The 14,137-nt window shown below is 49.6% G+C and overlaps 1 protein-coding gene across 2 annotated transcripts in view; it reads right to left on the bottom strand.

Moving 5' to 3' along the window:
- Chat (choline O-acetyltransferase) overlaps window positions 1-14,137 on the bottom strand; it is a 54,032-nt gene that overhangs the window by 7,998 nt on the left and 31,897 nt on the right. For both annotated transcript variants that reach the window (XM_026779611.1, XM_005348644.2), the window contains exons 8-13: window positions 9,597-9,766; window positions 7,083-7,183; window positions 6,141-6,269; window positions 3,845-3,967; window positions 2,050-2,191; window positions 1,861-1,923 (exon numbers count right to left, since the gene is read on the bottom strand). In XM_026779611.1, coding sequence (XP_026635412.1) covers window positions 1,861-1,923; window positions 2,050-2,191; window positions 3,845-3,967; window positions 6,141-6,269; window positions 7,083-7,183; window positions 9,597-9,766 — 728 coding nt within the window. The remainder of the gene's footprint in view (window positions 1-1,860; window positions 1,924-2,049; window positions 2,192-3,844; window positions 3,968-6,140; window positions 6,270-7,082; window positions 7,184-9,596; window positions 9,767-14,137) is intronic.

The following is a 14,137-nucleotide window of genomic DNA, read 5'->3' as shown; positions in this document are numbered from 1 at the left end:
TAGGACATGAGTGTTCTGTCTTGTCAAGGCTCCTATAAGAGAGCCTCCACACAGCTCAGCCTTCTTGCTTTCTACCACGTGGACATAGCACATCCTTCCAGTCTGGAAGATGCAGAGGCAGGAACCATCTTGGAAGCAGGGACCAACAGCCTCACCTGCCGTCCCCTTGATCTTAGACTCCCAGATTCCAGAAATGTGGAAAATCTCTGCTCTTGATAAATTATTCGTTCAAGGGATTCTGTTAGAGCAGGCCAAACAGAAAAACCCATCAAGCAACCCTCTTCTTTCCATACACCCTGACTTTGGGTGCATCCAGGGTACCTGAGCTACCCTGGGGTGCTGCAGTGCAGGTCGCTGGGGTTTCCAGCTTCTTTGCTGGTGCCCTAAGCCGCTGTCGTCTGCTCTACTTTCCAGCTCTAATGCTTTGCTGTCGCCTTTTCCCCAGTTCTCTTTCCTCTGAGTGTTCTGGAAAATTTCAGAGTGGGGACATTCAGCTCTTGTTTGATATGATGTGTTGAATCAGAAGCCCTTTGACCCTGGCCAGCCACAGTTTATAGACCAGTTTTCTCCAGCATGTTTCTAAAGGTGTCTCACAGACTTTAGAAGGTGGAGTTCAATGGAAGGGTTTCCTCTGATGGTGGGCGTGTCCTTGAGGGGATGGGACACCCCAGCTCCCCCCTTTCTTCTTTCCCTTTTACTTTAACACAGAAGGGAACAGTTTTGTTTCATCGTGGCCTCCCTGTCATGATATACTGCCATTCCACAGACCTTAAAGTCCTGGAAGCCACCAACCATGGGCTGACACCTCTGAAGCTGTGAGCCAAGGCAGCCTTTCCCTTTTCTGTGCCAATGGGCTGGCTGCCTCAGCTATTTTGCTGGAGTAATGGAGAGCAACATTTTTGAGACAAGAGTCTCACTCATATACCAGGCTCGCCTAGAACTTGTGATCCTCCTGCTCTGGGCTCCTGAGTACTTGGAGCACAGGCTAATACAGTGCTTAAACAGAACAAGCATAGCTATTAAGATGATTAGGGATGGCGTCAGAAGAAATTCTACACTGATGATTCTAAAACCCAGACATATTTTGTGTTTGCTTTCAAGTACATAGAGAAAAATTTCATCAATTCTTCTCATAGATTTTTGCCACCCTTCTGGTTGTTTCTGAGTAATCTGTAATTAGCATATTGATCACTAGCTCGAACCCCATTGTTTATATGCAAATAATGGCTTTGAGATATTAAAAAATAAATTATTCCCTCAAACTAGAGAAATAGTCCCCACACAATTTTGATTTCACTATTAATTTTCAGCAAAGACCTTCAGTTCACAGGCAACATAAATGAACATATAGCAATCAAGAGGGAAAAGTAGCCCTGGGTGATAATAAATTCTGACTCCTTCCCAGTGTTCCAGGGACCAGGCTACAAGTATTCATAGTTATGGTTATATCAACAGATTTCAAATACTACTCACTGTTCTCTGGTGAGACCTGGGGAGGGCAGGAAGGCTGTGCTGCCCATGTTGTAGAAACAAGACCTGTCCAGTGGTAGAAGTCTGTAACCAATCCCAGCCACTGGACAGACTGAAGTAAGAGGATCCCACATTAAAGGCCAACCTGGGCTAATAGTGAATTCAAGGCCAGCCTGGGCAACATAATGAGACTTTTGTCGTAAAATGAAAAATTTAAAAAGAAAAAAAGGACGTAGCCTACAGCTTAGTGCCAGAGCACTTGCCTAGCCTGTGTAAGACCACAGCGTTAATCCCCAGTGCCACAAAATAACTTAAAAATGAATAAAAATCAGAGTTGGTAGCCTTGCTGAGTCACTGAGCAGTTGGTGTTGGGGAGGCACCACCACTCACCATGACTGTGTACTCAGTCTGGGCCTGGATGGCTGACTTTAGCAGCTGAAGTTTCTCAAAAGCCTGTGGACAAAGGAGAGGGCGTAAGGGCAGCGGAGCCAGAGAATCGTGTCGTGGAACAGAGTGCGCGGGCAGCCACGGCAGCCTCATGGGCCTCCTTGTGGCTCCTTAAGGCAGAGAGGGGTTTACCAGCGTGGCAGCCTTGTGGTCGGTCATGGCTTGCACAAAAGCTAGAGCCTCTGGCGTGGCCGATCTGATGTTGTCCACCCGGCCTTCCTGGAACCGGCGAATGGATGCACTCTCGTAGGTGGGCACCAGTCGCCGATACAGTCTGAACAAGACAAAAGATGGATGGCAAACAGTAATTTGTTCTCAGGGAGTCATAAATACTGAAAGAGAAATAGCCCCGGCAGGCTTTATTTTCATAGCTCTGACATGACGTGGCGTAGTATTTCATTTTAATGTTAATAGAATTCTAGAGGAGAACTCCAAAGATGAATGCCGGCAAGTCTTTGATGTGAAGAACCGTGTACACTTTTATACACGGGGGACACCATGTTGATATAAATGAAGAGGTGATGGTTGCTTTTGAAAAACAAACACCACCAATCTGTAGGAAACCTGGAATTTTCTGTGAGGCCCAATGAGTGTTGTTTGATGCCACAGCACAGATGAAAGGGCAATCCATCATACCTCTTAGGGAAGTCTGCTTTACTTTACATGGATCAGCCGTGGCCTCTAGCCAAAGCAGGTGAGGAAGGGGAGTGTGGACGGATGCCCAGGCCCAGCAGCATGTCAAGGTGCCTCTCATGGGAAGGATTGTGCCTGGCAGCCTCACCCACTGTTTTCGTGTCCTGGCCATTCTAGCACAGCTCATGCTGATGACGACAAAGCCCTTCTCCCTGAGCATGGAAACCAGGTGAACACGGCCAGGCTTGCATCCCTGACCAGCAGAATTCCCACTTCCCATCAACCAGTAACGTCTGTGGAGTTGAGGGTAAGGAGTAAGACAACAGAGCTCAGACCAATGAAAGCCTAGTGTCACACAGTGAGTCGTGACTCTATGTCTTACTACCTTTATAGGGTGTGTCAGCTCCTGGAGGGACATTTTGATATGTTAGGAAACTGGGTGATAACAGAGCTCAAGATGCTTGTTTCTACTAAGAGTATCTCCAGACAGTCCTCTGAGAGGTGACATTACCATCGGAAGTGACAGGTGAGAGAGCAGATTCACAGCTAGGGCAAAGGTCTGGAGGCCAGACAGTTCACAGGAGGGCCGCAAAGCACAAGGGCGGGCCCCAGGAGTGCCAGACAGCAAGTGTTAGTCTTAGTTGCGCATGTCCAAGCCCTCTCTTCGTGAATACAGGACTATGGGGAGGGCAGATAGGAGCAGTGCTCCATGGAGCCTATGGGGCAGCTGGTCAAGCAAAGGTTGTTAGTCGTTTTGGAGGGACCAATGGTGGTGGTAGGGAGGACAGACAGCAGACTTGAGAGACATCTGGAGAACTGATACGGGGGTATGTGGGTGCAATAAAGGGAAAAATCAATAAGGAGCCTCTAGTCTGTGATTAGACTAACTTGGGGTGGGGTGGGTGTCATTGCTTCCATGCCTTGAACAAGGCTTGGAAGACCAGGGAGATAGGGGTCCCACCACAGGGGCTCAGATGGGTGGAGGGAATCAGGTGGAGGACAGTCTCTGCAGCTTCTTGGTCTTCCCAATCCACCTGATTCTCCCTACTCTGCATGGCAAGCTCTTGGGTCCCAGCTCAGGCGGTTCCCCCAGTTAGGATACTGTCCTTCTTCTGGAGTTTGATTCTGACCTGAAACCTACTTCAGATGGCAACATCTCCGTGCAGCTGGTGTTGGCCACCTCCAGCGCTCTGCCCGACCCTGAAAGTCACCCCTCCCTTTGGGATGCTTCTAGACTCTAAGGCACCCGATTTGACAGTTGACCTGGGTGCAGGCTCATCTTGCCTTCACCCACCTGTAGAAGGCCAGCTGGAGGGCCACCTGGATGAAGGCATCAGGGCTGCATTTCTGCTTCTTAATAAATGTTTTCCCATAGTTGTCAAACTTATAAACAATGAAGTCCAGATTCTTTACTATTCTGTGGAAGAGAAAGAAGATATTCTGCGTGTGAGATGGGCCACCTCTACCACAGAGCCCACCCAAGCTTTCTGAACCTGGCCCATGCCCTCGTGGTCCAGAAGGTGAGTGCACAGCCCTTATCCTCCAGAAATGCCCTAGGGTATCAGATACCTACCTTCAGCTATCACGCCTTTCTGAAAAGCTCAGCCTAAAGGGGCCTTCTAGGGAGAGCCTGGCTGCTGCGCTGAGGTGGGAGGAGCATGGAAATGAGACATTTGCATGGGCAGGGTCAGCCTCACCCACACACTCCCACCTGCTGGCTGCCTACAAAACAAGCCTGAAAGAGACTGTAGGAACAGGGGTCCAATGTCCCTGTGGATCCTCAGCTGTCCTAACAGTTAACTTCTCAGCCTGCTGTCACCCATGGACAACAGGACTTCATATCTGACTGTCACGGTAGCTCCAGCGAGGGCGGGGGCTTTGCTCATCTATTGCTTTACATGTAACAGAAATCCCAGCTTATCTAGTGACTGCCGCTAGGTCTCACAGGACATGCCTATCACTCTCAGAGTGTCCCGAAGCTTCCCTGTGTCTACACAGAAACGCCTATGCCACCCCCATATTGACCAGTGCCATCCTTTATGAGTTAGGGGTCTGGTCTGACTGTCGTGGGGGCATTGCCTGCAAGGTGTATGCCGTTGTCTCGGGTCCTACAGGAGTAACCTGTAACTGACAAATACTGTCCCTGAGACTGTAGCCATCTGCTGCCCCAGCCCACCTTAAATCAGTCCTCCTGCCTCACATGAACTGAGCTCCTAGGAGTCATGCAGCTGCTTGGGACAGGAAAGACCCCTTTCTTTTGACAGATTCCTTGGGCAAATTTCTCTTTCACCATGGCCGCTCAGAAACCCCCTCCCCACACTTGGCTCACCTAGACCTGCCACATGTCACAGACTGTTCAGGTTCAGGCGACTCCTCATGCCCTGTTAGGAAGAAGCTGGGGGACTTAGGAGCTCACAGGGTCAGCTCAGGTCCCTGAGAATAAGCAGATCCTTGCTGATCCTTCAGCCATTTTCCTGACCCTCCTCTGGCCACCCACCCACTGTGGATCCCCATTGTAAAAGCTGAGATGTCAGCATCATTCCATGGGCGCCTGGAAACCCCTTCCACACTCACTAAAGCTAGGCAGCCTCGGCAGCAGCTCCACGTGAGGAGCTCCCATTCTAGGTTTCCCAGCTTGGCCACACTGTCCTGCTCACCCGTGCTATCCCCATAGACTCCTCATTGGCTCCCCCACAATTGCTGCTGAGGAGGGGCTCCTCAGCCTAAGCAAGGTAAGCTCTTCACAGCATGGTCCAGATTCTCTTTTATGTTCCAATTCCAGCCAGCTTCTCATTTGCTGTCTCTATAGCATCCCGGATCTTTATGAACCTTCAGAGGCTTAAACAAGCTACCATGTGCCTCCTCCCTGCCTGCTAGTCCCTCAAACTGCTTTCATCCTTCCAAGACCTCCCTTGTTATCCAGGCAGAGATCAACCCTTGTCCACCGTCAGCTTAGGGTCTGTACGTCTGTCTCTGTTTCGGGTACTTCATGCCTTCTACCTCATTTGTTCTGGGGTCTGCTTCTCCCACTAAAGTCTGCAGGATAAGCTCAGGGCACGTTCCTACCTGAGTTCCCAGTGCTTTGCCACAGACTGGACACACTAGAGCTCTGCAAGTTTGAGGAGTGAGTGAATGAGTGTTCTGACACTCATCTCCTGCAGGGACTGACACCCGCAGTCCTTCTGCCTGTGTCCCTTAAGGCCCGAACCAGCCCCTCTCCTGGGAAAAAGGCCCCCTTGTCAAGTTGCTGTGTAAAGCCAAGCAAATTAAAATAGCTTGGATTCAAATGACTATTCAAAGTGGTTGTTTATTGCATCAACTCCCGGCCTTGACTCTGCCTACTCAGGTGAAACCTACAGGAAAAAAATAGCTTCATGTTTGCATTTTATGAAAATGGTGGATATTTGAGCAAGGTTATTTCCTGAGAGCCATGACTCCTCTTTAGCTTGACTGCTTTTCCGTGAGGGGTGAGAGTGGGTGGAGCCTGAAGGGGAACCGAGTCCCAAGGGCCTTTGGAACCATCCAGGGTGCTTCAGCAGTTGTTGAGGGGGCAGAGTGGGCCCCTAAAGGAAACTTAGGGTTCCCCTCACCTTTGAAGTTTCTCTGCCGAGGAGGCGAGGTGACCTTGAGTTTCTGGGGAACATTTCCACCTCAGTCTCCTGGGGGCAGGGAGCTCACTCACTGAGTCAGCTCGGACTAGCTTCTTGTTGCTCTTCATCCTGCGGACACAAAGGGACAACAACCTCCTGAGACCCTGCAGCCGGGGACTGTGGGCGGCATTGCTTTCCCGTGCAGCCATCTCGGCTGCTTCTGTGCATGGCTCCTGGAGTTTAGTGGGGTCTGAACTGCCCACAGAAGCACCGAGCAGATAACAAACTCAACGAATGACAGCCAGGAGCCCATCCGCTTCCCCCTGACTCCCAAGTGCGCCATTTGCTTCTATATGCCCTAGTGTTAAACCATGTTCAGGTTTGTGGAAGACTTGGGAATGACGTAACTAGCTGTGTGGTTCCGTCTCCAAAGGTTGGTTTGTGTCTCAATCACTCCAAAGACTCTTTGGAAGAGACTGAGAACCTACACGCGTGAAGGAGATGCTCGAAGAGAATGAGCAAAACCAGGAAAGCTAGAAGGGATGCAGCATGGTTAAGGCACAGAAAAGCAAGGCTTCATCCTAGCCAGCATGAAGGCTGGGGACCTAGCTGGTGATGGAGGGGACCTCCCTCTGTGCTGGGCCACCAAGTACCTGTTGCTGGTCTCAGGACCAACAACAAAGATGAATCAGAGCTTCCCTGGATCAAAGCCTGTATCCCCTGCGTCTTCCTGTCTGCCCAGGGTTTCCTGCCCAATCTGGACCTCCCGTCCGTCTGTCTGGACCTCCCGTCTGTCTGTGGCGCACAAAGCTCATTTCACAGTTCTCAAGCTGCTTTCCAAATCCATCTTTGGCTCAGCTGCTTTCTGGACTGACACCTCAGTTTCTCCTGGCTTTTCACGGCAGCACTCTGAGGCCTTCCTCTGTTCTTCCCCAGACTCACATATGTTTCAGCAGGTGCTCCGTGCACTGTACCAGAACGATGCCATCAAATGGGGAGTGCTCACACACCACACCGCAGGTGCCGTCTTGGCCCACCACAAACTGCAACAGGAAAGAGGCGGGTGAGCTGACCCTGCAGTGGGCATTTCCAACTAGGCTCTGGGCCTGGGTTAGGACAGCCTGACCACTGGGGCTTTTCTTCTTCAAGGATACCGAGGATCCCCGTCTTCTGAAAAGGATGTGCTGCAGAGAGTGTAGGAGTCTCAGGGAAGCGCCCACAGGACTTCAGGCAGTGAAGGGGCAGCCCCAGTTCCCCAGTGCAGCGGTCCCTGGGTCTTAGCAAGCTCACACCATCTGGTGCATGGTCTCTAGGGTTGAGTGGTGCTCAGTCCTGTTTGTCCTTAATGGCGTGCACAGCAGACACCATTCTCTGCCGCTTTTTGTAACCATTTGCCTAATGGACTGCCTCTGCTTCTCTGAGCCACTGTTGTTTTTATTCCAGGGAGCTAGACCAGTGTCCATCCCCAGAGCAGCTGCCGGGTAATTGAGTTGCATGAATGAATAAAAAATAACAATGTGATTTGGTGGTGAGAGGATTTGTAGGGAGAAATAACAGGTTCCTTGGCAGGAGAGGTGTGGGGAGAGTGTCCTGTTAAACAGACACCAGCTCCCAGTCTGCTGTTGCGTCTGGTTGAGGAGGAGACGTCCTCAGGACTCTTTGAACCCCTGGGCTTGACTCATTTAAACCTGCCCAGTAGAGCATCTTACAGGATTGAGATGCAATTTCGAGAGAAAGGCTCTGGGGGAGCCACAGACACCATGAAGATTCCTTGGGCCTTTTAAAACCTGGTTTCCCAAAGACTGCATTGAGCTGACTTGGGAAAGGAATGCTCTCGGGGCTCAAAAGTGTTATGAGAAGGACAAGGCTTGACTCTTGGGGTTCTCTGTTGTTCCTCACACTCAGACTGCCCTGGGTAATGGACAAACAAATAAGCAAAGGCCTTGTTCCTCACACTCACACTGCCCTGGGTAATGGACAAACAAATAAGCAAAGGACAAGTTCTTAGGGTGTTTCCTGAAAGCATGGCCCGGAACCACAGCACACACACTTGGAGCTGCCTCTTCCCATACCATCCCCTAGTCTTGGTTATCTGTGCCAGACCCTGGAATCTCAATGTCTTCCAATAATCTAGCCAACAACAAACAGTCACACACCCACAGAGTCCCTTTAGACTCCTAGTATGCACCTTTCTCTCTCTCCCTGTGAAGACTCGCTCTCCATCCCCTCAAGTTCAGGTTTATGACACCTCTGTAGCAGGTGTCACCCGGCTCACCTATTTTCCATCCTGTCTACAAAATGGTGAATCTGTACCCATGCCCTATGAGCACCTTTCTGTCCCTGTCACTTAAAAGAAGGGAGGAAAAGAGATCTTTGAAAAACTGCGCCCAGTGCTTTCTCTGCTCTGTGCCCCGGACATCCATTCTGTGAGTTTCATTCCCAGCACAGCTCTGTAAGTGAGCCTAAGCCCTTAGCACCAGTGTGGAGGCTGAACAGCCAGCACTCATCAGAAATAACGGAATCACCATGCAAACCAATAAAGAAAATAACCCACCAAATGCAGGGATGGGGAGAGGAGAAAATGAGCTTTTTCTGGGAAATGCTTATGGGGGTGAGCTGTCCCAACCCAGAGAGACGGTTAACTTGCTTTTATGTGGTCACTGTGAAGGTGTGGTGGTATTAAATAAACGAGATTGTATTAGATGTTGGCAAATTGTGGGATAGGCAGGGTGTGTGTGTGTGTGGGGGGGGTTGGGTAGAGGTCTGAACCAAACAGCCAACCTAGAGTACAGCCCATTTGCATGAGCATTTTCCTCTCAGTCAGCATAAGATGTGTCCTGATGCACGTAAGTGAGAAGCCATGGATTATGTGATTGTAACTTAGGGTGTATTTAGGAAGTGCTGGGTTGCCCTGCTTCTCGGCAGGTGTTGAAATAGTCAAACCAGGTGGTGGACATTCAGAAAAGCTGGCATCCCTGGTCAGATCAGAATCATCCTGTTTAGCCGGGCGGTGGTGGCGCACGCCTTTAATCCTGGCACTCGGGAGGCAGAGGCAGGCAGATCTCTGTGAGTTCGAGACCAGCCTGGTCTACAAGAGCTAGTTCCAGGACAGGCTCCAAAACCACAGAGAAACCTTGTCTCGAAAAACCAAAAAAAAAAAAAAAAACCAACTGTGTCCAGAATCATCCTGTTTAACAAACTGCTGAGGACTTACTGGGTGACCCTGTGGCGCTCTTCCACCCCAGGGTGCCATGGAGGTGGGGAATGAGCCCAGGTGTAACCAAGCTCTTCCAACACCGTGGTGGGGCAGTCAGGGAGTCTCCTGAAAAGAACTCTGGCTAGTCTATAGGTGACATGGTCAGTACAGTCTGAGTGGCAGAAGACAGTGAGAGCGTGTGCTGGCAGCCAGCTCCAGAAGAGGCTATGCAGTTGCAGGGCCACCAAAAAGGCACTTACCTGCAGGGATTTGTCGTACCAGCGATTCGCCCCATTCAGGCTGCAGCCTCCGCCATGAAGGAGCTGGAGCGCCCTGTGAGTGTCACTGAGCTCCCCAGTCCCAGGAACATCCAGGCACACCAGGCAAATGCAGCGCTCAATCATGTCCAGGGAGTCCCGGTTGGTGGAGTCTGCAGGACAGGCGAGAGTGTGGCCTCAGGTCTGAGGCACCCAGAGTCCCACACGCCGCAGGCAGACTGCCTGTCTTGGCAGGACCTTGCAGTCAGATTTCCTGTCCTGAGCTTCTGCTCTACCCCACTGGTCTCGGGAAGGCTGTTGAAATCTAGCAGTACCCGGTGTGAGGCCACTGGTTCTGCCTGCCCAGATGAAGGGGGCTGCTTCAGTCCTGTCCAGGATCCTGCTCCCTTGTCTAACAGCACCCTCACCCTGACATGGATATTACCGTATCTGTACACATTGATCATCCACTCTTTTTTCCAAGTACTTAACTTTGTTCCTGAAATTTTTAAATTAGGCAGTTTCACATGAAGATCTGAGAGAAAGGTGTTGCTTGCCCTCCATTTCCCGCGAGGGTGTGGGTTCAGAGTCTGAGCTGAAGGGGGATGGGCAAGCCTTAATGAGCTGGCTGGGGCTGGTTAAGTCACATAGAACTCACTTATCCGAGCAAATGGGCTAGAAGCCACTAGACGTGCAGGACACATGTCATCTGGGAGCCCAGCTGACCTACAGCTTATTCTTATACACAGCCTCTAACACTTCCCCAAAGACTGTCAAGTCCACCTGGCAGGTGGTGCTGATCATGGGCACCTGTTGCCGCCACCTTTCCTTCTTCCAAACACGTGACTTTCTTGAGGCGATTTCGTTCTCCACCATCCCATGCTAGTTATGGATGTAATAACACATCTTTTGCCTTAAAGTTTGTCAAAATTTTAAGTCCACTATAAGCCCAAACTTCACAACTTTGATCTAAAATTCCAAGGAGCTAATTCAAGACCCAGAGAAGAGGGCTGAGCACAGCCTGGGGACTCTGAACTTGGGGCTGGATGCAATGACAGTATGGAGACAGGTACCCTCAGCGTCCGGGCAGGGTGAGAGTGCTCTATGCACAGAAGCTTTGGGATGTGGTATTAGGCACCATTATGCACTATGTGGCAGGGGATGCTGTCCGTATCCTACAGCTTCCCTGCTCCCTTTACTAGAGGACCCTGCATTTAGCTTGGCACACGGACTACTGGCTAATCCTGCAACTTCCAGCCTCCTCTCAGCTAGAAGCAAGCAAAGGTCTAAATTCTTCCAATAAAATCTAGAGGTAAGAGAGTCAAGCACCTATTCTCCTCACTGTGCCTCCCTCCCCACTGTGTCTCTCTGGCTGGGAAATGATCATTGTGCTTAGCCTTGCACTGTGTGCTCTATAGTCAGGGTGGCCTCTGGGCTCCCAGACTAGCCAGTGCCTTCAGAGCACAGGGAGGGCGTGCTTCATATCCTTCCCCTTACTCCCAGGGAGCTACCTTATAGAGAAGCAGCAAGTCCTCTCTGCCATTCTTCCCACCTTCCTCCATACTGTGTAACTCCTGAGCATGGGGCTATACCACCCTTCCCTGTCTGCTGTCCTGGGTCCTCAGGGTTCTGGCTGTCATGCAACCTTCTGGGGGCTCTGATTTAGTTAGTGTTCCATGTCTGTGGACTCAGTGAAGGTGAGACCTCCATGTAATGTGGGCAAAGAAGGATCCATAGTTAGTAACAGATATCAGGGCACTTTCCTGAGCTTAGGCTCAGACAGGAGTGAGAGCTATGGCCAGGTAAGAGAATCATACATACAATACTATAATATGTGCATACATATGCATACTATAATGCATGCATACAATGCATACTACAATACATGCATACAATGCATACTGTAATACATACATACATATGCTTACTATATTACATGCATACATATGCATACTATAATGCATGCATACAATGCATACTATAATGCATGCATACAATACATACTATAATACATGCATACATATGCATACTATAATACATGCATACATATGCATACTGTAATAGGAGACTGGCAACATTATCATGTCCCATTTGCAGGAGGGGAAAAGAAAATAAATAACCTGACTGCAGGGCCATTTCCAGGATCTTACTTAAGCATGAGGTCTGATAATAATTGCCCAGTAACTGGACAAGGCTGGGTTTGTTCCAATCATGTAAGCCCCAGGCCCAGGTCAGGAGCAGAGCACCAAGAAGGTCAGACTTGGGAATGAGGAGTCCTCACAAGAGTCACTGAAGGATCCTGGACCGAGGCTATGTGGTTAGAGTAGAGTCAAGGATGCCTGCAGACATGGGAAGACTAAGACCTTGCTGGCTAGTGAGGGGCAATGGGCAGCGCAAATGCCATACATCATTTCCCTGTTGGCTTTGTATCTTCCTTAACCAGGAATTCTTAGAAACCAGCCCAAACCAGTGTGTGACAGACAGGCATTCCAGAAGTCCGTTATAAGCTTGTCCAGCCAGGAAGCTGCAGCAGGCCCGATCCTACCTCTGCAGGGAAGAGTGAAAGCTTGCCAATGCCTCTCCCAGCTGTGCAGCACAGCTTGCTATGCCCTTCCCAGCTGTGCAGCACAGGCTTGCAGCAAAACGGCTGTTCCTCTGCATGCTAGTAGCTCGACCTCCTTCAGACAGACGGCAAGGATCCCCGAGGAGCAGCTGAGGCAAACGCTGGCCATGTCTGGCCCAGCAGCTCAGCACCGCGCACTAGGAACCAGGCCCTGGCTCATTAGGCAGGATGAAATGGGAGCAGGACAGCGGCTCTGAGAAGCCAGGTGGCCTTGCAAATGAACTCCCTGAATGCAAGCGCGGATCCGTCCAATACTGACAAGTTTATTGTGTGAGGCAGGAAATGAAGTACATCCACTCTCATCCGCCGTGCCTGTGGCCCAAGTGTAATAGGAATGCTGGGTGGTGGGCTGGAAGCTCTTGGCAGGGGCTGTTTGTCTTGTGACCTCCTCTCGGGGCATGTTGGGGCTTGACTAATGTTGTGCATCAATCTTCCTCAAGAAGCCCCTACTTCCTAGTAGGAGGTGGGAGCTAAGCAATAGGGGGTTTCTCCTGACCCTCACAGCGTCAGGGTGTGGAAATTCCAGAGGCCTGGAGGTTAGAAGCTTCTAGACTCACTCAGGTGTTCAAAGATACAACACATACCTCATGCCTCTGCCTCAGAAGGGCAAGACTCTCAGATCCCACTCTCTGACAGGTGTGCACGTGTGTGCACAAACGCATACACATACTCAGCCCTCTCCAGGAAAGGTACAAGTCACGTTTCCTTCTAGGAGCTGAGGACTCCTCTGAGAGACGGAGCTTCTAATCTTTCGCCATGTCCATCATAACGCCTTTCCTTCCCAGCACGAGGGATTACATTTTTGGGAGATAAATTTTCCATCAAACAGCCGATATTTTCCCCTAATCTATGGACTTGGGGAGGTACCCTTTATCATCCCAGTTCCCAGTGGCTGAGATGTCAACGAAAGTATGTCTTTATCAGTGAAACCTCTCTCCTGTGAATCAGAACCAATTTGAATTGAGTTATAAAACCTCTTTAAATTTTTCAAAAGGGAGAGTCTTGTCTTCCAGGAAAATGGACTAGGTTTATCCCCATCCATCCCACTGGATGTCCTGGGTAACTATTATATTTAAAACAAACATAAGGCGGCTCTGGAGGATGGGAAAGAAGAAAGCATGCCAGACAGGGACCTCATAACCTAAAAAAAAAAAAAAAAAAAAAAAAGCAGCATGGTGACAGATCCGTTGAGTTGGACTAAAATATATTCCATGCAAATCATAAATTAAGTTTCTAAGCTCCATTATGACTGAATTTTGAGAGAGAAGTATTAAAGTAGTAACTGAGGTTAAATGAAGTCATAAGCAGGGGCTGTAATCCACCCATAGGTCTGGTTCATAGAACAAGAGGTACCAATGATAAGGATATAGCGAAAAGGCCTTTTAAAGACAAAGTGATAAGGTGGCAGTCTGCAAGCCAAGGAATGGGGTTGCAGGAGAAGCCATCCTTGATGGGTAGTTGCTCTTGGATTCCAGTTTCTGTAAGCTAGAAAGGCATTTCTGAGTCAGCCAGTCTGTGCTGTTTTTCTTATTGCTTCTTAAATAAACGAACACAGAGAGAGTTCCCCCTTCCTTCTCATCTAAAATAGTCAGTCCATTTCTGGAAGGGAGGAAATCAAAAACATGAAAATACAAACAGGGACACACACATACAAAGACAACACCCTACACAAACCTACTGTCTCTATCCATAGCAAAATAGGAAACTTTGGGATAAGCCAGATGGATTGGTGCTTGCTTTTAATCCCAGCACTTGGGAGGCAGATCAGGTGGATGTCTGAAGGTGAAGCCAACCTAGTCTACACAGTGAGTTCCAGGACAGCCAGGGCTGCATTGTTTGTAATAGCCAGAACCTGGAAACAACCTAGATGCCCTTCAATGGAAGAATGGATGAAGAAAGTATGGAATATATACATATTAGA

The sequence above is a fragment of the Microtus ochrogaster genome, chromosome 6 (genome assembly GCF_000317375.1).
Source record: "Microtus ochrogaster isolate Prairie Vole_2 chromosome 6, MicOch1.0, whole genome shotgun sequence".
NCBI classification, from domain to species: Eukaryota; Metazoa; Chordata; class Mammalia; order Rodentia; family Cricetidae; genus Microtus; species Microtus ochrogaster.
This window is presented reverse-complemented; position numbering and strand designations above follow the sequence as displayed.